The sequence below is a fragment of the Aplidium turbinatum genome, chromosome 7 (genome assembly GCF_918807975.1).
Source record: "Aplidium turbinatum chromosome 7, kaAplTurb1.1, whole genome shotgun sequence".
Lineage (NCBI taxonomy): Eukaryota > Metazoa > Chordata > Ascidiacea > Aplousobranchia > Polyclinidae > Aplidium > Aplidium turbinatum.
Window position 1 is genome coordinate 9,895,268 of NC_137478.1, and position 23,425 is coordinate 9,918,692.

A 23,425-nucleotide genomic window follows, 5' to 3' on the forward strand; every position below is an offset into this window, starting at 1 on the left:
ACTAGTTTCTACCACATACTGTCCAAATTTCTATCATGTTTTAGTATTTTTTGCATCAATCACGTAAAAATAACAAATATATTTTACTGATTGTTTTGCGAAAGACCGATCAAGTCTTGATATGGGAACAATATAAACAAAGTACAAAAATGACCAGGGCCTACTCGAAACAGAAAATGTACAATCGAATAAAACGCAACGTTAAAATCCGTTTAGTGATGAAAAAACAATGTAAATTTTAAGATATCACTTCCACGACAAATTGGGTCAGTTATGAAAACGGCGTAGACAGACACAGTCAGCAGTATTAGAGTGACGAACACTGCAGTTTCGATGTTTGAGTGATACTGACGATTTTATACAGTAGCATAAAAATATATATTTCATGTATTGATGTGTGATGCACAATCACAATCAAAGTGAATTAAGGTTCAGCTCACATTGATAACTGGGGAAAAGTAGGTACAATTCACAACAACAGGGAAGCATGGCAAAATAATACAGCAACTTAAAGACAGTTGTTAGTCGGAACAAATGTCGGTTCCCCCCTGCTGAAGATAACAAACTGGTGATGATGAAATCATAAAATTATCATAAAAACGTGTTGTATCCACAACAATGCAATTAGACTCTGCAGAATACTTTACATAACTGCTGAAAAAATCAAATGAATCATACAGCACTCAGTCAAACAGTTAATTTTTCTAGTCTTACAGAAGAAAAGTCATCTTTCAGGAGTGATAAAGGTCGGTACACGCACGCAAAGTTCAGTATATTCACATGGTGAAAGCTAGTATGCCTTTATTGAACAAGAAACAGGCAGAGTTGCAGAGTAGTCATGCAGAAGTAGGGTTAATATCATGCTAAAAATAACTTTCTTTCTATATAACTAAATTAAACGTGTTTTCATGTGATTCAGAAGATTGTATATTTCAAAATAAAGAACAATCAAATGAACGGAACGGATTCTACAATAAACTGGAAATCTATTAAATTTCAATGCTGTTTTTAGTGCTCATAGTTAAACCCATGGCTGTGCAGTGTGCACTGTGCAGCTGTGGAAAATCGCACTGAGTCTACCACTCTCATCATGTCACCGAAAGTAAAAATCAATGTGTCGAGTTAAAAATTGTGTTGTTACATAGATGTGGCAATCCCATAGAATGGTTTAGAAACGTGCAAGCCAAACGTTATTAAAATATCTGATAGATGAAAACGGGTAAACACTGGAAATTCAAAGACAAGCATACCATTTTAAACACAGTTAAATTCCGAACCACCCAATCCGGTGGTACAGTTACACTTGCGATGAACTCATGAGGTACCGCACTAAAACTGAAGTGTTTCTGGTGCAAAAAGTTAGTCCAATAGAAGCGAGCACAGAGGTGTAACTGACAACGGAAAAACTTCTCACGCACGCTGATTCAGGTTGCTGGGAACATGTTTACTAATATGTTGATGCTAACTATATTGTTAGCATCAACATGAAAGGATTTACTGTGACAAATGTATTTCCTTTTTGCAAAACTATCCCCTTAGAAAAATCTTAAATCACCAGACAGATTGCAAACAGTTTTTGTAGTACTTTCCTAAAAGTCAAATTAACAGCGTAGGCACTGGACACAACTCAAAACGATGCAGAGCGAGAAGATACGTCGGCTGTTTCTACACTTGATACATCATGGCAATGTCAATCACTATCTTAAATTATAGAAAAGAAAACGTGAAGCCTGATCATAGGAATGAAACGAATTTGAAAAAAATTATAAGTTTCCACAATTTAATTTTCCAAGACCTTGCTTCAATTAAAAGGCTGAATTTCTGAAAAAATTATTTGAACAATGCACAACTTTTGTTTCCCGTGCATTGTAACTATTTCAAATGATTAAATGAATACGGATTTATAAATTTTAAACAGTTTTTAAATGTTCAACTGCATCCGTGTGGATTTTCAACTAAGCTTGTATTGCTGTAATCAGAAAAGGTCTCACAGAAGCAAGTACAATCGAACTCCACACACTGAGGTGCATGCAACTTCAATGCGTTTAGACCCAAAGTTAAGCATGCAATTCACACTCCATACAAACCTATATCGGCTGTTTTCGGTGGGTAAACAGATAGACGTCTTTTAACGGTTTGAGAGAACAGCTCAAACAAAATCAGCTACAATAAAGAAATTTTCAATAAAGAATTAAGAACAAGAAGTTGTCGAAATAAAGTCACTTTGCCTTCAAAACGTTGTTTCTGGGAGGAGTTATTGGCCGACCAGAGTTCAGACCACCGTACTGATATTTTGCTTTCTTTTCTGACGGTTTTAAGATCTAGAAAAAACAAAATCGACCTATTAGTACAATCGCTTCATCATGCCATATGAATATGATTCTTTTCATCAACAGGTTATTTACGCGGAGTATTAAAACGCTCAGAAAAACGTGAAAAAAACATTTAAAAAAGTGTTGGAGTTATTCTTTTCATTGTCAGCTATCATCATGACAATTGCACCGCACAGACACACATCGGTGATAAAGCCAAGAGTAAAACGAAAACCGTTTTTATTATTTTTTAACATTGTGATTTAGTAAGCGCCTGTCTTTTTAAATGTTTACAGCCTGGACAAATATTTTTTTACTGAACACTGTCAGCCCTAAAAAAATTTCCACCAAAAAACTTTTTTATTTAATTATAAGAGAAGCTGACAGTAAAACATACTTAAACTAAATCGGAAAACTAAACAACGTTGTCGTTAAATTTTTCAGAATTGTATAGTTCGAACTAAGTTTGTAAAACCAGATATGAAAGAAACTGATGTACATTTGACCTATTTCCTGTTTAGATCAGGTGTAGCTGTAGACTACGAGCATCTACACAATAAATTGTATCAAATACACAAGCCCGGTAGACAAGACCCGACTCGCAATCGGATATGCTACCAATAACAAAAAGCAAGCGCAACATTAGCTGAAGAATTATGTCGTCAAATGACGCCTGACAACCACAGAGATTGCGTAATCCACGCAAAGTACGCATTAACCCTGTAGCAAGATATGTGATATGTGGTTGTTAGACGTTGAATCAATGTAAACCGGGACTCAGTTCTGCGAGTGTGCTCTGATCTTTTGCAGAGAAGTATCGTTGCCCGTTTAGAACTACTATGCCAAGACTACACATTCTCAAAATCACAAAGTTCATGGCATTGGATTTGACACAAATTCAGCACCTGTGCAAAACATCGTCAAAATGTGACAGCAATCAAAGGTATGTTAACGTTATAATACTGCAAAAAGGGCACTGTTATTTCAAAGAAAACACTACAGGATCCAAAATCAACATAAGAAGCAAACAATTTCTAGTTTTTAAAACATGATGTTTTTCATTAAAATTACGTTAAAGCCAAGTTAAAAGCTCGAATTACTTCAGTACATTGACGCATAGGCTGGACAGGTGCAAAGCGTTTTAATTTTAGAAATCTACAATGACTAAAACAACAACGTTCAATCGTAACCTGGAAGGAACACATCAGTGATTCGTCAACGCTCATCATCCCGCCCGCATTGTCAAACTCTCCGCAGTAATTTGGAGCAGAGAACAGCGTCACTAGTTGACGTTTGGCAAAAAACTCGTATCCATCCTCAACCACCTGAACAAAAAGAAGGTAACAAGATAATATTTTACCAGGTAAATGTGGTCCCATACTCAGTTATTGAGCTTCGGAAAATGAGAAAAAAGGTTTTCATAACAATAGGCCTTCGGCACTAACGGGAGTAGGGTGGCCAGTTCCATTTTCTCGGCCGCTTTTCTTTCAACAGCTCCGCACACCCAATTTATTATACCATGGGTAGAGGTTGGCGAGTTTACCAACAACCAGCTTAATCCGGGTGTCGAACCAGGTTTGCATCATTTGAAAGCCAACGCTCTATCCGCTGCGCCATTTCACCGCCAATCTCATTTTTTACCAATTGTAGCACAAAATTTGAGAAGAATTGACAATAATAACAGTTTTATTTATGTTTAGTGGGCATTTTTGAAATTTCTACCTTTGAAAGAAGTTTCGTGGAAGTGCATCATCATTCATCAATAGTTAAAATTTCAACAAACCCCAGATACAATTTGTCACTTTTCTTTGAAATATACTCCCTGTCACAATACCGACAGTCCGACACGGAGTATAAGTGTGCTTATTCTTGGGGACCAGCACTGATAAGCCCAGTTGAATTGTCAAACTATTTATTCTCATTATAAAACACTTAATCCTAGCACTTTTGCACGCTTGGCGACTAAACCAGGATAAGTTTAAAGGTGGACAATTGGACAATTCGTTAATGATAATAATACTCTCCGGTCTGCGATTGAGCTGCTCAAAACAAACAGATCATTCAATATTTCCTTTCGTTTTGAGATTGAAACAAAAACACAACAATCAAACATCTCGAAGCACGAAAAATTGACAGAGTGTGGCCTCACTCCACGCTTTTCGAAGGCTTTTAATTGCTAGGCTTTGGTGTATTCAAAATAAACATGAAGTAAATTAAACCAAACTTTCTTTCAATGCAAAATTCTTCTACACAATTTTCTTTGGTTTCAAATCACGCTTTTTCATCAGGATTTCTGTTTTTTTTTGTTCTTTTTAGAAACGCCTTTCAGTTCGGGGTGCTGGTTTGTTTAAGCCGAACGTGATAAAAATCCTTTAAAACATCCCTATCTAATCTGGGTCTGCTACTATTCGGTGAGTCCGATTTGGTGAGTTCCCTATTCGGTGAGAGCCTTTTTCGGAGAGTTCCCTATTCGGTGATTTTTTGAATTTTTTTTGAAAATTATCGGGTACCGTAGCCTAATTACACTGGTCTACACAAAATTTCAGGTTTGGGTTTTGACAACTCATTTTAGCTAATTTTGGGGCGCTGAATCCGAAAATGAACTCAGATTTTCTCTATCACATCACGTTTTTGAGATATGAAATATCCCTAATTTTTGAAAAAAATCAATTTTTGCCCCTCCTCTGTTGTCAAAACAAGGAATTCTGATGCAATAAACACTGTTTTACCTGCAATAATCTAGCTTTAATTAGCGAACAAGCATTCTATATTATATTCACACAAATTTGCGTTGTCTTTATTAAAATTTCATGCCTTGGAATAAAAAATAGGCATGCAAAAGAGCAACCATAATAACATCAAACGCTACATTATGCTGACGAACATGTCGATAGGACAGTGACAAGGTATTATCTGAATTACAGCCTACAGTTCACACAATATGCACATAGACATTCCAATGGAGTGCAGAAATTCTGAAGACACACACAGAAATAGCAAAGTGCCAAAATAAAGATTGACTCAAAGGGAATTGGGCAGGGCGAGTTCAGAAACAGTCAAAAAAAGAGCTTTCATAAAATATGAACTCTTCACTTATAAGCTTAAAAATGCTCTTTTTAGGGACTTTCTTTTATGAGCAGCATCTGGAATTTCTCTTTTAAAACTCCAGCAATAGTCGGCCATCATATGACAATTCCACCGACCTTGATAACTTTCCTCCATAATTTTAATACCCTGGTGGAAACGTTCACCCTGTTCTTCACTAACTTTCCCAAGGTTTTCTGGAAACTCATCCGCATGGCTTTTCAAATAGTGAACTTTGATGCTCATTCTGCATCCCAAATCTTCAAAACTAAGCAGTAGCTCCCTTAAGAGATCTTTATAATTTTCTGCTTTTCTGTTTCCCAAAAAATTTCTCACAACAGCACCGAAAGCATTCCAAGCTCTAGCCTCGAATGGCAACATTGATTTTACAAAATTTTCATCCTTTAACAATTGCCTGATTTGTGGTCCATTGAAAATCCCAGCTCTTTTTTTCTCTTCACTGAGACCAGGAAAAGCATAACATATATACTTAAAAAGTTAAAACACTCTCCTTCATGATCCAAAGCTTTTACATATTGTTTCATGAGACCAAGTTTGATGTGAAGAGGAGGCAAGAAGATCTTTTTGATATCAACTAACTGATCACGTATGATATTTTTGTTTCCAGGTGTCAAGGTGAGCCTTGGAGGCCACTCTTCTTTGTTCCAGTGCTGATCCTTGGCCCTGCTGTCCCAGTAGCATAGGAAACATGGATATTTGGTGTACTGTAGCCACTTTGTTGCCCCAGCAAAAAGTTCACCATTTTTAAATCTACACAGATGAGCCAACCATGCTCATGGTACTTTAACTTTTCAAAAACGGTTTTGATGTTCTGATACTCTTCTTTCATTGTCACCGAATGTCCTATCGGAATAGAACCGTACACGTTACCATTGTGAAGTAGAACACACTTCAAACTATCTATATTGTTGCAATAAACGAAATCATTGTGGGAAGCAAAATATGGAAGCAGTTCTTCTTCTCGTTTGCGATAAAATGTCACGCTTGTACCAGCTTTGAGATGTTTCCTTTCCTGTAGCCTTGATGCCAATAACTCCGCAGATTGCTTAGGCAAATACAAATCTCTCACTAAATCATTTAATTCCATCTGATTAAACTGGGAAGGCTTATCTGACAGATCCTCCGGTGCTGGTTGAAAAATTTCCCTTTCTCCTTCACTAAACGATGCTTCTAAAGAAGAAATAGCCTCTTCGTGTAGTTCTGGAAGTGATGTAAATACTGGCAGTGGCTTTTCATCACTGTGAGGAACTGGCCGCAATGCCGAATCCAGATTTGGATATTTCAAACGATGTTTACTCTTTTGGTTATACCCTTTCACACTAACAAGACAAAAATAACAATCGTCAACATGATTTCGTTGCTCTCGCCAAATCATGGGTATTCCAAATTTCATTTGTGAACCTTTTTCTTGCGACCAACTTCTCAGACATTCAACGCAGGTCTTGCACACTTTATGAGTAGCCCAGCTTTTGTCCTGGTCCCCCAACTTGACTTTAAAGTAAGCAAAATATGCCCTTTTTACAAACGTGGTGATATTGCATTGTTGAGACTTCAACATGAAGCATCCACAAATGTAACAAAATATATCCGGATCATTACAACATTTTCTTCTTTTGCTGGAAGCAGACATAGCTTGAGATCAAATATAACCTTTCTTTGTTAGTAGTTTTCTAAGAGCAAGTTTTTCCACAGAAACACCACTATACCAAAAACTCTAACCGACTTAAACTCAAACTTATAAAGTATGAAAATACCTTTTCCTTCCACAAACCACTTTTCAGCTTGAACTTTGATGTTGGTCTGTACAATGTACATGCGCTTTATGAAACTTCTAAATAAATTTTCCTTACTAAGCAAGAATTTAATACTAAGTCAAATCTACTCCCACCAGCTGTCTTCCTACGATATTCCATCTGCACAGTGCACAGAGATAGCAGCTGACCCACAGATAACGCCTAAGCCAAGACAGGGAGTTCAAGCCAGCATGGAAAAACTCAACGCTACCAATCTCCACTATGTCCTATTACGATTATCATAACAGGAATTTTTTTTATTTTAGAGGAAATTTGAACCAATTTATGAATTTAGTGTAAAAATATCTCTATGTTTGAAAGTTTATAGCTGTCAGAAAATAATTATATTTGACATTTTACTGCACTGAAAAGGGTAAAAATTGGACAATTTCATAAAATAATGGCAACGATAGAAAGAAAGCTTGATGTGATAGAGAAAATCTGAGTTCATTTTCGGACTCAGCGCCCCAAAATTAGCCAAAATCAGTTGTCAAAACCCAAACCTGAAAAAAAAGTTGAAATTTGTAGACCAGTGTAATTATCATTTCCGCTTTTACATCATTTTAACGTCGCTAAACGTTGAAATAAGACCCTAACCGTCAACCCTAATCCTAACCCTAAAACGGCAATGATAATTAGGCTACGGTACCCGATAATTTAGAAAAAAAATCACCAAATAGGGAACTCTCCGAATAAGGCTCTCACCGAATAGGCAACTCACCAAATCGGACTCACCGAAACGGGCCATTCCGATCTAATCTATAATGCCCAAATACAAGTTTTTACCACTAACTCTACCATTTTAAAAACGTGTAGCAGTAAAAGAACAGCACGTATACTGTATTTCCACAATTCACATGCAGAAAAAGTAACCCACGCTGTTGAAACTAATTTAGTCAACCTGCATCATGAAGTAATGTAACAATGACGTCATAAAGTATTATTAAAAACAAGACTTCAAAGGCAACTATGTCACATTTGCGCAACGACTAAAAAGTTTTGAAGAGAAAAAATATGGTGTCAATGTCTTAAGACAGAGTTTAAGACAAAACTTGAGAGGTTGAAAAAGAACTGTTGCCATGCAAGTAAATACGTGGTTATCCAGCTGTTCCTTTGTATGATACTGTTATAACGAAACTAACTTTATATCAAAGAGTAAACGATTTACAGAAGCAATGGCTCATTTTGACTAAGCACAACTCTATCACTTTGTTCTATTTTTAAAAGTTTTTCTGAAAGTGCCATACAGCAGTTTGTAGTTGCGTAGACGCTTAACAGTTTATATATGGTAACGCGACGCACTCAAACAAACATGCCTTCTATACTTCTGGCTTAACTGTGCAAGCGTAGCTTCGGCACGAGTGGATCAAGCAAATCACTGACGTAACACTGCTCGAAGGTCAAATCAGAAATATGCCTTGAACGTAAGGAAGCATCTATGCGGAAATAACATAAGTTGTGCCGTTCGGGAAGACTGATAACTTTGACTGGTACCTGATGAGCCCGACAGATAAGATCCAAATCATGCCGGTTTAAAAACTTGCTGACAACATCTGGGCCGAATGTGAAAGATACACCACGATCGTTTTCACCCCAACCATTGATGTCTTTGTCTGGGTCAGCCCACAGCAAATCACACAAGAGGCCTGGAAGGTAAAGAAATTAAGATTCGTATCATTCAAGAGGTACTGAAATTGGTAATTAAGCAGTGCGTTGGAATGGCACACACCAGCCAAAAATGAAACCAGAATTACAAATTATTAAACAAAAATTAATATTTTTTACCATAATTCATAGATCAACCAAAACAAAGTTAAATAATTGATTGATAGTACATCATACAAAAGATAAATCAAACAAGTAAAAACTATACTAGTGCAACAACTTACATTTCCGGCATCGTCAAAAATAAATGTTGCGAAAAAAACTTAGAAATCGTTGGCTAATGCTAAACTGGTTGGTGGGCCAAGTTCATTAAATAACTAATAACCTGCATTATTAAGTCAAACCACATAAAACCTAAAGTGGGTTATATCAAAAAGTAGGTTCTCATAAGGTCAAGCTTTCAAGTGGAATGCAGAAATTCATCATAATCATCATAATCCATCGTCGGTTTGTTTCCCACTAGTGGGGGTGGCCGATTGTTTCCGCGCAGCAATTGTTTTAATCCCTTTTCTCCATTTCACCCTATCCCTTGCATCTTCCTCCTTCAGTCCGACTTTTTTAAATTCATCCTTCACTTGTTGTTTCCACGTTCTTCTTGGACGACCGCGTTTCCTCTTCCCATCCACCTTTAGATCTAGTGCCTTTCTAATAAAACTTCCTTCCTCCCTCCTTATCACATGTCCATACCATCTTACTCCATTTGCCCTTGCCAGTTGGTCTATGGTCTCTCTCATCTCTAGCATATCCAACAATTCTTCAGTCCTTTTTTCCCTTCTCGTTTTCACCCCACACATTGCTCTCACCATTGACCTTTCCGTTCTTCTCAGGATTGCCAGTTCACTCTCTCTCAATATCCATGTCTCGCTACCATATAGCATTGCAGGCCGCACACAGCTCCGATATACTTTCCCTTTCATCCTTAGTGAGAATTTTCTGCCATACAACATTTCCCCACATTCCCTGAACTTTGCCCAGCCCAATCTTGCCCTTGTTGTCACCGCTGCTTCACATCCACCACTTCCATTTATCCGATCACCCAGATAACAGAAGTCTGTCACTGTTTCGATGCCATGGCAGAACTCATCATCATGGCCTTCCACTTCATTCCTTCCTTTACTGCATTTCCCACAAACAAAACACTTCGCCAATCTTGTTGCGGCTCTCTTGACAGTAGCACATCTTGCATGTACCCACTTTCCACATTCCTTGCATTGCATTGAATTTCTCATCACTCTCTTGCCACATATTCCACAGGGATCTACTTTGCTCTCAACAACTGTTCCTTCTGCTCCACTCACCATCACTTTTGTTTTTTCAAGATTCACCTTCATACCCTTGGTTTCAAATGCTTCTTTCCATTTCTCAAACTTTCTCTCCAGTCCCTCCATACTATTATTTGTCAAGACCAGGTCGTCTGCATACAAAATTTCACTCAATAAGCCCTACCTCACTCCTTCAGTTACAACGTCAACCACAATAGCAAATATCAGAGGTGACAAAACTGATCCTTGGTGTACACCAACCTTCACAAAAAACTCTGAATAATTTGATCCAACTCTCACTTTTGTTCTTGCATCCTCATACATAGACATCACAGCTCTCACTAATACCTCCGGTATACCTCTTTTCCTCATTGCCCACTCCATCACTTTCCTTGGTACTCTGTCAAATGCCTTTTCTAAGTCGACAAAACACATATATAGTTTTCTCTGCTTCTCTCGGTATTCCTCCTGCATTCTTCTCAATATAAACAGAGCATCCACTGTACCTTTTCCTGGCATAAATCCAAACTGCATATCATTTAATTTCACCAATGTTCTCAACCTCTTTTCTAGTATTCGCTCCACAGTTTTCATTCCATGCTCTAGTAGTTTTACACCTCTATATGCACTGCAACTTCTCACATCCCCTTTTCTCTTGAACAATGGAACAAGAGTACTATGCTTCCACTCCTCCGGCATTCCCTCTCCATCTAATACCCTTTGGCTAAGTTGTAGCATTACTTCAATTCCCAACTCTCCACTTGCTTTTATCATCTCTACGCTCACTTCTGATGGACCGGCTGCTTTATGCAGTTTCATTTGCCCCATTGCCTCCACCACTTCATCACGAGTAACCTTTCCCACTGGACCCTCCACCAGATCAACCTCTGTCATATGATCCCATACATTCTCCTTATTCATAACATTTTTCATATGTTCCTTCCACACTTCTCCTCTGCTTTCCGGGCTGAAATGCAACTTCCCATCTCCACTCCTTATACATCTTCCCCCTACAATATCATTCCCATCCTTTTTCATTTGCTTTATGAGTCTGAATACTTTGTTTTGGCTTTCCCCCATTTTATTAAGTTCCTCCTCAGCACCATTCTTCATAGCTCTTGCAACAACCCTCTTTGCCTTCTTTTTCATACTCTTATACTTCTTTTTATTCTCTTCTGACCCATTTTTGCGCCACTGCTTGTATGCATCTCTTTTCTGTGAAATCGCATGCTTCACCTCTTCATCCCACCACCAATCCACCATGTGTCTCCACGATCCCTCCTCACTTTCTTTTTCCCACATACTTCATCACATGCTGCTAGGACACCTTTCTGAAATGAAGCCCACAAGTCCTGCGCACTCATGTTTACCAGCTCTTTTGCTCTTTTCACAAACTTAATTCTCGTTTCTTTTTCCTCCAGTTTCCACACATTTCTCACAAAAACTCGTTCTTTCTTCACAATTTTCTTCACTTTTTTCATATTTAAGTCTCCTACTACTAGTCTATGCTGCAACTCCCACGGAATTACTTTCACATTCTTCAAGTACTTTCTCTGTTCCTGCCCAACCACAATAAAATCGATTTCCGACTTATGTCCTCCTGAGCTTTTTGCTGCATTTAAATAATATTTTGGAGCAAAGATTTTCCAGCCGGATGCCCTTCCTGACGCTAACCACAGTTATTGGCGGTGGGCCTAGCCTTTACTTAAAAAAGTATTTCCTGCAAGGCAGCAGGATTTCTAACAAGTTTTAGCCAACCAGTCGAGGTTGTTGCCCATGAGGTGGGACGTGGACCCACTTGTTAGTTTGGTGTGTGATCAAGACCAGTGTTCCCCGAGACCCATGGTGTAACAGTCCATGGCGACTGCCCAGGGTTCAAAGGTGCTACTTGTACCACACACCTACCCAAATTAGAATTGGGAAAGCATTACAGCACGGTATTCCGAAACTATTAGCAAGATTTCACCAGAAGCTAACTTAAGAGTCAAAAGTGTAAAAAAAGTACTAATATTTGATAGTTTACATTCACTTTGGTAATTTTGATTACAAAAATGTATACAATGTGGCAATTCTAGTCTTCTGCATGATCAAATTTATTTATGTCAATAGCGCAGCAATCCTATATATATTTGTAAATCTTTCATAGTAAATCCTTGATTTACATTTACTTTGATAGGGTAACCGACTTGTTATGACCAATTTGGCGGGTAGCGGATGTAGTGGTGGTGGTGGTGGTGCAGTTTGATGTGAATTATGAAGTTGTCTTGCTTGGTGGGTAAAACCAAACCATATTGCAGCAAAATTAGTTGCATAGAAACATACAAACATGAGTTTGTTGATGAAAAACGCAAATGAGTCTGGGCGCTGGTAGCGTAGGATAGCCTACATCACGTTACAATAAAATTTAGTTAATACTAATAGTAGCATTGAAGTCGGTTTTTAATTTGGAAACTATCTTCTTTTCAAATCTGTATGTTTGACAGTCGAGCAAGCGATAGGGGTAGACTAGGTAGGCGTCACGCCTCTACTCTATAAACAAAAATAAAAACTTTTCCACACCAAAGTGTAATAAATCAAAAACTAAAGTACGACGTAGATTTTCAAGTGGATTCGGGCATGACTTTGAGGCCCAATTCAGGAATGCATATTGCATATTAACAAGTACGGTATTAGGCAATATAAAGTAAAATTTATTTTGTAAAACAACAACCTTTTTTTCGTACCAAATAAACTTCCTAACTAAAATCGTATTAATTTGAGTACGCATTGCTTTCAAAATGGCAAAGACTTATTCCATCACAATTTTTTGTAACTGTATTTGCAAGTCACAAGGGGAAATTTTTATTCCATCCAAGTTGTACGTACACTGTACAGTGTTTGGAAACGCGTTCATAACGAATTGACGACATCAACACAACGATTCAAAGTTTATGAAAATTTTTCGGCCAAAATAAAATGCAGATTGCTGTATTAACGCCATTTGTGTATAGACAGATCGTAATCATACAAATTAAGTTCAAACTTAAATATTTACTCAAGTCAGTGGAACGATATCTTACGTTCAGCTACTTCAAATTAAATTTAAGATGAAACAATGGCTCACAACTGATTGGTCTAACACAAAGTTGATTTGTATTATAAAACATCTCGCCGAGTATTTTATATCGAGTTATCGACTACTGTTGTGGCCGCTTTGACAAGGTCTGCCAGCTTTTTGGTTGTTTTTTTTTTATGTAAAATTGAAGAGTTGTTTTATATGATGATTGCTGATAAAAGGACAAGCATACAATACATACGGCAGAAATTTTTGTACCTGTGTCAGGGACATCAGTTGGTCGAATTATTTTTCTGATTTGATCCATGCCTTGCAAATCCGGCGAAAGTCCTGCAATGCAACAAAGGTAATTTTAAATTCAATATGGTAGCACTTGCAGCAGTCTAGCTTTCATCCGCTCCTCTTAATGAAAAGGGAACCTCTACTTTCCATTGCACTATCACCATCTACTTATATAAAGCGGCGGTCGAATACCTTGTGGCAAGAATACGGTGCGATACTGATGAGCGCAGCCTCATGGGCGAAACACGTGTCTATCGCTGTCAATTCTTGCTACAAATCGGCTGCCGAAAAACATATCGTTGATTGGATGGTCTGAATGGCTAGCGTGGAAGCTACACCGTTATGGTTAGCGAATCGCAACTGCTCGCTGTACTAGTGAGTGCTCAGCCTTGTGCTGATAGCCGAGAAGAACGCCCCTTTCTTCACATAAATAACTTTATTTACGCATCGCAGACGCTCAAAACTAGAAACGGATCCTTCAAAATACACTCAAGCCACATGCAACCCTCAAGCACTTGGATTATATAGCGAAGTTTATCAAAGACGTTTTTTACCTTGTAGATTATTTTTCTAATGTTGGGGTGCTAATTTTTAAGTTTGACCAACAAAATATCGCTGCAGGCCAAAAAAAGCGCAATTAGCGATGCAGTACAAAAATAGCCAATGTGTGAGACGTCAAAATTACATTTGTGTTATTTGGATAATGTAATACCGCATCGTGATTCTCAACTCAACTTCATTATTATATTACAAGTCCTTCACACCTTCACACGCTTGGCGGACCTCTGGTTGAGAACAGCTGATCTAACAAGTAATACAGAGCGCAGTCGAGTTGCCTTAAAGTTACTAAATAGAAAATAGTTTGGCCAAGCGAGTGGATGGTCGTAGGAAATAAGGAAGACCTAAGAAAACGTGGAAACGGCAAGTTGAGGAGAAAAACAGCAAGGTCAGCTTGACAAGAAAGGATGCTTTAGACAGGTTGATGTGGAGGCAGGGTATGAAAGCGATTGCGGCCCTTGGTAACGGCAACAACACTAAATTAAAACTTTAATTTACTCGTAATCATTCTTGTATCATTTGTTCAGTTTGTGCTTTTCAGTTCAGAGTGTCGTTACAGTGCAAAGTCAAATTTATCTTAAGATTTTTCATTTTATGTATATTGTAGATTTATTTCCTGATGAGGACACACGTACGTGTCGATAACGTTTGAGTCATTATGTTATATACTTCGTTTTGTGTGTAATACATTATGTTAAACCCGCTAAGGTTACTTTGTTTTGCTTGTCGATGGTTCAAAAATGCAAACTCTCTACCAAAGCTTTATCACTAAATTAAAACTAGACTACTACTGCTACGTACTAGTATAGTGACTATTCTGACCATAGAAATATTATAACAAGCATAGTTTGGTCCCATAATGGCCACATTAATCTGATGCCAATGTTGAAAGAATAAGCTTACGCAAAATACAAGTTCAGATATCTCTACTTGATTTCAAAAGAGTAGTGTAGCTGACAGACATTAACTTGTCAACGCATTGGTCTATAAACCTCTGGAGACTATATTGCTGAGTTTGACAATGACTAGGCTTGTGTCTGTGCAATGCAAGCTATCTTACAAATGAGTTGTTACTACTTGTACTAGAAACGAACTAAGCAATAAGCATGAATTGAATATTGAACAGATGCATCATTGCAAAGCAATCCACGCTATTCATTACTTGGTTGAGAGTTGTGGAGAATAAAAATTGAGTTTTTTTCAGGGGCCACAACGTTTGGCGCTTTAGCTGACACAAGCCAACTTGGAAGTTCACTGGTTGGTGTCATAGTATAATATTGATTGAGTGCATAATTATGGAAAAACAAATTCATTACCGTAAGGCAGTGGTTTACAACCGGAGTTCCGCGGAAACCTAAGGTTCCTCCAGTAAGTCTAGGGGTTCCGCAAGTTTACATTCAAAGCCGAGAGTCTATTTTATTATTATATGCATATGATATAGTTTAAATATAATCAACTATTGCCACTATTAATAAATTTGCTACACTTTAAGTTTAACACGTTCGCTGCGATTACGAATTTTCGTTGTTTTCTTGTGGTGCGATTACCTTCAGCTTTCTGCTTTCCCGCCAAATTTCGTCGACATGTTTTCTTCACTTCAAGGAGTTCTTATTAATCAAACGATGTTTTTTGCATAAGGCAATTAAATTATTGAACAGGGGTTCCTCGAGCTTTTGGAATGTTTCATTGGGTTCAGTTCTGTTTCATAGCTATGTATGAAAAAAAATGTTTCATAGCTAGACGCAGATAACAAGCTAAGATATTCCATGTTCACTTGAAATCAACTGGACGTGAAACGATAAACCATTACGAGCGGAAAATAGATGTACCCATAAGCGCGCAGTGGTTTTCTGTTTCAAGTGAAATCTGTTGACACGTCAGTAAGTCCAGGTGACGTCAGCTGAGCTAATTTTCTTGTTTTTATCTGCCTCTAACGAACGCTCATATTCAAATAATGTACATTCACTTTTCTATTTTTATAACAATTGATTGGCACTTAGCTTTTTGGAAAAAGTTTTATGTTATTTTGTATTTTACTAACCCTACTGTACTGTGGTCGGCTATGTGTGATGACTACGTGCCCACAGCGCCGCATCGACTCAATGAAACGCACTACTCTCGAAATAGTTATGGCCTACTGTGAAACGGGGATGACCACAAATTGAACCAAACCTAAAATTATCCGGGGCTGAGTGAGCTCACCAGCCATACTACTCTGGCATATGTCAAACTGAACATTTTTACTCCATTAGAATCAAAACGTTGGTCTAATGCTCAGTTACTTCTGATGTTACCTCCATGACAACAGAATATCTTCTCATCAATAATAGCAGCAATAGGAAGACAGTTAAAGCAGTCTGTGAATGTTTTCCACAGCTTGATGTTGAAACGACGTTTGCCTAAAAACATGGTTTTTCGTTATGAATTCAGTTTATTCAGCTTACATTAGCCAATGTTAACAAGTGATTGTTGTACGCCACCCATACTAACAGCATGAATACAAGGATGGGACATAAGTTAAATACTTCACTGTAAGATGATGTGATATGCAATAGCAGTGGCCCCCTGTTCGTTGTAATATGCCGTTACACATTCTTATAAATACTTTTACAAACTGTAACATGTAGAACATTGCTTGGAATAATAAATTTATGGATAATCAGTTACAAAAGACGGCTTTCAATGTGCCAAGCCCACCAAAACACTACAAGAAAACAAAAAAGCATAGAAAATTACAGATAGTTTTCTTACATTCATCATGAAAGCCATATATCCTGTTAATACTAGCACATTCATGATTGCCTCGAAGTAGAAAAAAGTTTTCTGGATATTTTATTTTGTAGGCAAGTAGTAGGCAGATACACTCCAGTGATTGTTTTCCTCTGTCTACATAGTCACCCAAGAATAAGTAGTTGGAGTCAGGTGGAAAGTCTCCATACTCAAACAATCTCAGTAAGTCAGTGTACTGGCCATGAATGTCACCTGAAATAACATATCATGACAAAAAAAGAAAAACAACCCAGTCCAATACCTGTGATTGTTTTTTGATGTTTGAGGAAAAAGCAAGTTTAGCAAATTATAGTGCATTTTGTCCTATAAAACCAATCCTACCATGTCTCAACCTCAGCACAAGATGAACTTTTGTGATCTACCAAATACTCATTGCCGGTAGATTATTATGAAGTGTGACAATCTTAACCTGACAAGAATGAAAGATATTCAGATTGAAAGGCCTACAGTTTAGATTTGTTGCACAAACGTTGAACTGCAGTTTGTATTTACCATAAATTAACAGTAAAGTAGCTGAAAAATACCAACAAAACGCTCATCTACAGTAATTAGTTATGTCACTTTTACATGACACCCTTTTGTACGATCAGGCCTCTAAACTCCTTTATTTTTCCGGGGACCAAGCATGGTCTATCAGTGCCTCTTCCCGGCGGCCAAATTCTTGCGCCCGGCAGCCAAAATTAAACATTAGTGTTTTTAAGAATCCGTTAATATCGTGTTTTTGCATTCACTAGGGTAAGAACAACGTAAACAAGGCCCTGAAAAACATTTACAGTTGTATTTAAACGCAATGCTTCCTAAGTAGGAGAGAACTGGTCTTCGAATTTAATAGATCGACGCTCACACTTACAGCGAAACTTTTAGGGCAACAATTCTCGTCGGAAAGGTTGCAAATACGAGGTTGAGAAAGGTTGCGAATGCGAGAAAATAGTTTCACGTACTAACACAAGCGGAAAAAAGTTTAAAATACAACATCAATAAGGAAAATGTTTCAAATATCACCGAGTTGAGAAATGTTAACTGTGCGGAAGCCGGTGACCAAACATGCGCGGAAGTGCCGGCGCGGATGTTTCAGAGGTCATTTATGGCCGCCGGGAGCTTAAAGGCCTGGGGATACTACTAATTTCACATGCTTCTAGAAATTGAAATCGCATCACAAATTGCGAGTTTGCGACTGATGTTCTGGCAAGGTGCATGATAACACGGTTGAAAGTGAACATGATGAATGATGATGCTTTTCTTTCTGATATTTTTATCTAATCTACATTACAGGGGTCTGCTACTATTCGGCGAGTCCGATTCGGCTAATCCGATTCGGCTAATCCGATTCAGCGAGAGCCTTTTTCGGCGAGTGCCCTATTCGGCGAGTTTTTGAAATTTTATTTTTGAAAAGGAGTTGTCAGGTACCGTAGCCTAATTATAATTGCCGTTTTTACATCGTTAAACGTTGAAATCGTGCAGAAAGGAATAGAAATAAAATGTTTGAACTATTAAATTAAAATTCGTTATGTCAGTTCAGTTGAGTTGTTTTTATTTCTGACCATCATATGAAAAACAATACACGTCAACACAGCAAAGGTAGAAGCGATAAAACGCGAACGTTAAAACGTACTTGAATTCGTCATGTCAGTTCAGTTGTTATTATTTTTGATCATGATATCAAAAACAATTCACGTCAACATAGCAAAGCTGTAGAAAAAGATAGAAGCGCCAAAACGCGAACGTTAAAACGTGCTTGTGACCGAAGTAAGTAATTGAGTTGAAAGAACTTTGGCACGGTCGCAACACCTTCAGAAAAATTTAAGAAATGAAGGGAAAATAAAAAAATAAAATGTTACAAACAAAAATCATGTTTAATGTCTATAAGTTAGTACTTTTGAATAGTTAAAATGATTAGTTTGGATCAACAAATGTGTGGCCTACAGCTTGGATTGAAAGGAAATTATCGGGTACCGTAGCCTAGCTATCCCAACCAGCAGAAATTGCTGGTCGTTTTTACATTGTTTTAACGTCGTTTTAACGTCGCTAAACGTTGAAATCGTGTAGAAATCAGAACTTTGCTGACTAGGATACGTTGAAACTGGGAAACATTCGCAGAAGCCCTTCGATTTGTTCCAAGAACCCATTTAGCCTAACAGTTTATTTGTACATTGATTCAACGTCTGAATACATTATCTTAAAAATGCATAATCTTAAAAATGCAACGTATCGACGGGCTTCTCTGAATGCTTCTCAGTTTCAACCGTACGCATCCTAGTCATCAAAGTTCTCTTTTCTACACGATTTCAACGTTTCGCGACGTTAAAACGATAGGCCACACATTTGGTTAGCCTTTTCATTCTGTTACTACAATGTAAAAATGAACTGTTAGGCTAACTGGGTTCTTGGAACAAATTTTTGCTGGTAGGGATAACTAGGCTACGATACCCGATAATTTCCTTTCAATTCAAGCTGTAGGCCACACATTTGTTGATCCAAACTAATCATTTTAACTATTCAAAAGTACTAATTTATAAATATAAACATGATTTTTTTTTGTAACATTTTCTTTTTTTTATTTTCCCTTCACATCTTAAATTTTTCTGAAGGTGTTGCGACCGTGCCAAATTTCTTTCAACTCAATAACATACTTCGGTCACAAGCACGTTTTAACGTTCGCGTTTTGTCGCTTCTACCTTAAAAACAACTGAACCGACATGACGAATTCAAGCACGTTTTAGCGTTCGCGTTTTATCGCTTCTACCTTTGCTATGTTGACGTGTATTGTTTTTGATATGATGGTCAGAAATAAAAACAACTCAACTGAACTAACGAATTTTAATCTAATAGTTCAAACATTTTATTTCTATTCTTTCTGCACGTTCAGCGACGTTAAAACGATGTGAAAACAATTAGGCTACGATACCCGATAATTTCCTTTCAAAAATAAAATTTCAAAAACTCGCCGAATAGGGCACTCGCCGAAAAAGGCTCTCGCCGAATAGGGAACTCGCCGAATCGGACTAGCCGAATCGGATTAGCCGAATCGGACTAGCCGAATCGGATTAGCCGAATCGGACTCGCCGAAACGGGCCATTCCGACACTACAGGGTGAACAGAAAGTACTTGGACTTTTTCCTTGTATGATTCAACATATTGAATGTCACTTATAAAAATATATGCCATTGAATATGCTAAATATCTTGCTGAACTCTCTAAAAATTTAGGTCTAATTATAAACATGAGTTGTAAGGTTTAAAATGGGCCAAAGAGAAGCCATCATTTAGCTTCATCGCTCGAGGAAAACCAAATCTGAGATCATTAAGCTCTGTAACATGCCAAATTCGAATCGTCAAGCAAAGGGTGCCCGATTAATGGCCCAATATATAACTAAAAAAAAAATACTTTGGCATCAGTTTTGCTATCAGTAAAGGTTTCTTTCAAATAAACAAACCCATTTCCGTCTGAACCTATAGTCGTAGACCAGTGTAATGAGAGCGATAGAATTTATGCAAAGTCTTCAGCAGATATTAAAGATTATGTAAAAACAGTTTACCGCCGTCAAAAACCACCTTCTGTCTTGGTGTGGGACTGTGGGCTGCCATCTCCAAAGTTACTTGAAAGTCTTCTCTGACTTTCATGGAAAAGGGAGTTAAAACCAATTTAAATTGCTACATCAACAATATTTTGGTTACAGCCCTTGAAGAGATAAGAAAACACTACAAAGATCAGCCTTGCACATTCCAACAAGACCGTCCACCTCAAGAAAGACTCAGGAATGGTGCTTATGTTAACTTCCAAGATATTGGAGCAAGAAAATGTGGCCTCCCTCATTGCTTGATTTGAATCCCATAGATTTTTGTGTGTGGTTGTTATTGGAGGCAAAGGTGTGTTTCGTTGCTCACCCTAGTGTTGATGCTCTGAAACAATCACTTCTGTGAAATGGGCCAAAGTACCCCAGGATGAGCTACGCGCATTGGTCGAAAACTTCCGACAATGAATTGAAAGAGTTATCCAAGTGAAGGGCAGCCATATGGAAAATAAATAAAAAAAATTATTCCTAGTATTGTATGCTCTCATTGCGGAATGGCCCGTTTCGGCGAGTCCGATTCGGCTAGTCCGATTCGGCGAGTTCCCTATTCGACGAGAGCCTTTTTCGGCAAGTGCCCTATTCGGCGTGTTTTTGAAATTTTATTTTTAAAAGGTAATTATCGGGTACCGCAGCCTAACTGTTTTCACATCGTTTTAACGTCGCTGAACGTGCAGAAACGAATAAAAATAAAATGTTTGAACTATTAAATTAAAATTCGTTATGTCAGTTCAGTTGTTTTTATTTCAGACCATCATATCAAAAACAATACACGTCAACATAGCAAAGGTAGAAGCGACAAAACGCGAACGCTAAAACGTGCTTGAATTCGTCATGTCGGTTCAGTTGTTTTTAAGGTAGAAGCGACAAAACGCGAACGTTAAAACGTGCTTGTGACCGAAGTAAGTTATTGAGTTGAAAGAAATTTGGCACGGTCGCAACACCTTCAGAAAAATTTAAGATGTGAAGGGAAAATAAAAAAAAGAAAATGTTACAAAAAAAATCATGTTTATATCTATAAGTTAGTACTTTTGAATAGTTAAAATGATTAGTTTGGATCAACAAATGTGTGGCCTACAGCTTGGATTGAAAGGAAATTATCGGGTACCGTAGCCTAGTTATCCCTACCAGCAAAAATTTGTTCCAAGAACCCAGTTAGCCTAACAGTTCATTTTTACATTGTAGTAACAGAATGAAAAGACTCACCAAATGTGTGGCTTATCGTTTTAACGTCGCTAAACGTTGAAATCGTGTAGAAAAGAGAACTTTGATGACTAGGATACGTTGTAAACCTTAAAGCAGCCGGCGACCATCGCGGCCATGGCCGCTAAGTAGTGCTTGAATGACCGCCTGTGCTACCTCTTCCGTCGGCCAAGTTTGGCCGCCGGTTTCTTCTAGCCAATTATTTAATTTCGCAATAGAATGATCGTGGATTAAATGTCGAAAATATGTAGTATCAAAGAGTGACGCAGAATTAGGTCAGCGCATCATAGTCACCACTGTTGTATTGAATATATCCAGCTGCGATCACCAGCGCTGTAAGTCTTGTTTGCAATTCCCGATGTTTATTTTAACGAAGTGTTAATCCGAAGTGCTAATTTACATCGGCTGGCAATATTGTCGTTTTTATATCGATTCAATATTGTCGGATACTGAATCATTGTTAAAAAGGAGAACTAGGTTAGTTGACATCCGTGGGTAAAACACGTGTCTTCATAGTTGAGAACACTGTTAGTGACTTCACACCCTCAATGATGACATTATAACGGAATAAGGAATAAATGATCAAGTTTTATGAAAGGCGGTATGCAGTTGAAACAATTTATTGAGCTGCGAGCAGTTAAAACAATTTAGGGTCGTTAGATGGTCCCGCAATACTGGATTACAATCTCGATAAAGCATTTAATGCGTAGTACAACGATTCTATTGCAGTACGTCGCCCAGACTTCAACAACGCTAAGTGATCATTTTAACATTGTTGCAACTTTAATGCTATTTACTTGTGCTATCGTTATTGTATTTTGGCCTCCAAGCACGCAGATTTGGCCGCCGAGAAGGAGCTCTCGGTAGGCCACGATGGCTGCCGGAAAAAAACACGAGTTTTAAGGCCTGCGTTGAAACTGAAAAACATTCACAGAAGCCCTTCGATACGTTGCATTTTTAAGATTATGCATTTTTAAGATAATGTATTCAGACGTTGAATCAATGTACAAATGAACTGTTAGGCTAAATGGCTTCTTGGAACAAATCGAAGGGCTTCTGTGAATGTTTCCCAGTTTCAACGTATCCTAGTCATCAAAGTTCTCTCTTTTACACGATTTCAACGTTTAGCGACGTTAAAACGATGTAAAAACGGCAATTTCTGCTGGTCGGGATAACTAGGCTACGGTACCCGATAATTTCCTTTCAATTCAAGCTGTAGGCCACACATTTGTTGATCCAAACTAATCATTTTAACTATTCAAAAGTACTAACTTATAGACATTAAACATGATTTTTTTTTGTAACATTTTCTTTTTTTTATTTTCCCTTTATTTCTTAAATTTTTCTGAAGGTGTTGCGACCGTGTCAAATTTCTTTCAACTCAATAACTTACTTCGGTCACAAACACGTTTTAACGTTCGCGTTTTGTCGCTTCTATCTTTTTCTACACCTTTGCTATGTTGACGTGAATTGTTTTTGATATCATGATCAAAAATAAAAACAACTGAACTGACATGACGAATTCAAGCACGTTTTAACGTTCGCGTTTTGTCGCTTCTACCTTTGCTATGTTGACGTGTATTGTTTTTCATATGATGGTCAGAAATAAAAACAACTTAACTGAACTGACATAACGAATTTTAATTTAATAGTTCAAACATTTTATTTTTATTCGTTTCTGCATGATTTCAACGTTTAACGATGTAAAAACGGCAATTATAATTACTAATTAGGCTACGGTACCCAATAATTCCCTTTTAAAAATAAAATTTCAAAAACTCGCCGAATAGGGCACTCGCCGAAAAAGGCTCTCGCCGAATAGGGAACTCGCC

The 23,425-nt window shown here is 37.7% G+C and overlaps 1 protein-coding gene across 2 annotated transcripts in view; it reads right to left on the reverse strand.

The window, feature by feature from the left end:
* Positions 1-59: 59 nt before the first annotated feature.
* The window catches only part of LOC145774269 (serine/threonine-protein phosphatase PP1-beta catalytic subunit), a 32,183-nt gene continuing 8,817 nt past the window's right edge, over positions 60-23,425 (reverse strand). For both annotated transcript variants that reach the window (XM_082585468.1, XM_082585467.1), the window contains exons 3-8: positions 16,784-17,014; positions 16,327-16,431; positions 13,451-13,522; positions 8,705-8,856; positions 3,503-3,637; positions 60-2,321 (exon numbers count right to left, since the gene is read on the reverse strand). In XM_082585468.1, the coding sequence (XP_082441594.1) occupies positions 2,220-2,321; positions 3,503-3,637; positions 8,705-8,856; positions 13,451-13,522; positions 16,327-16,431; positions 16,784-17,014 (797 nt within the window). In that variant the 3' untranslated portion in view covers positions 60-2,219. The remainder of the gene's footprint in view (positions 2,322-3,502; positions 3,638-8,704; positions 8,857-13,450; positions 13,523-16,326; positions 16,432-16,783; positions 17,015-23,425) is intronic.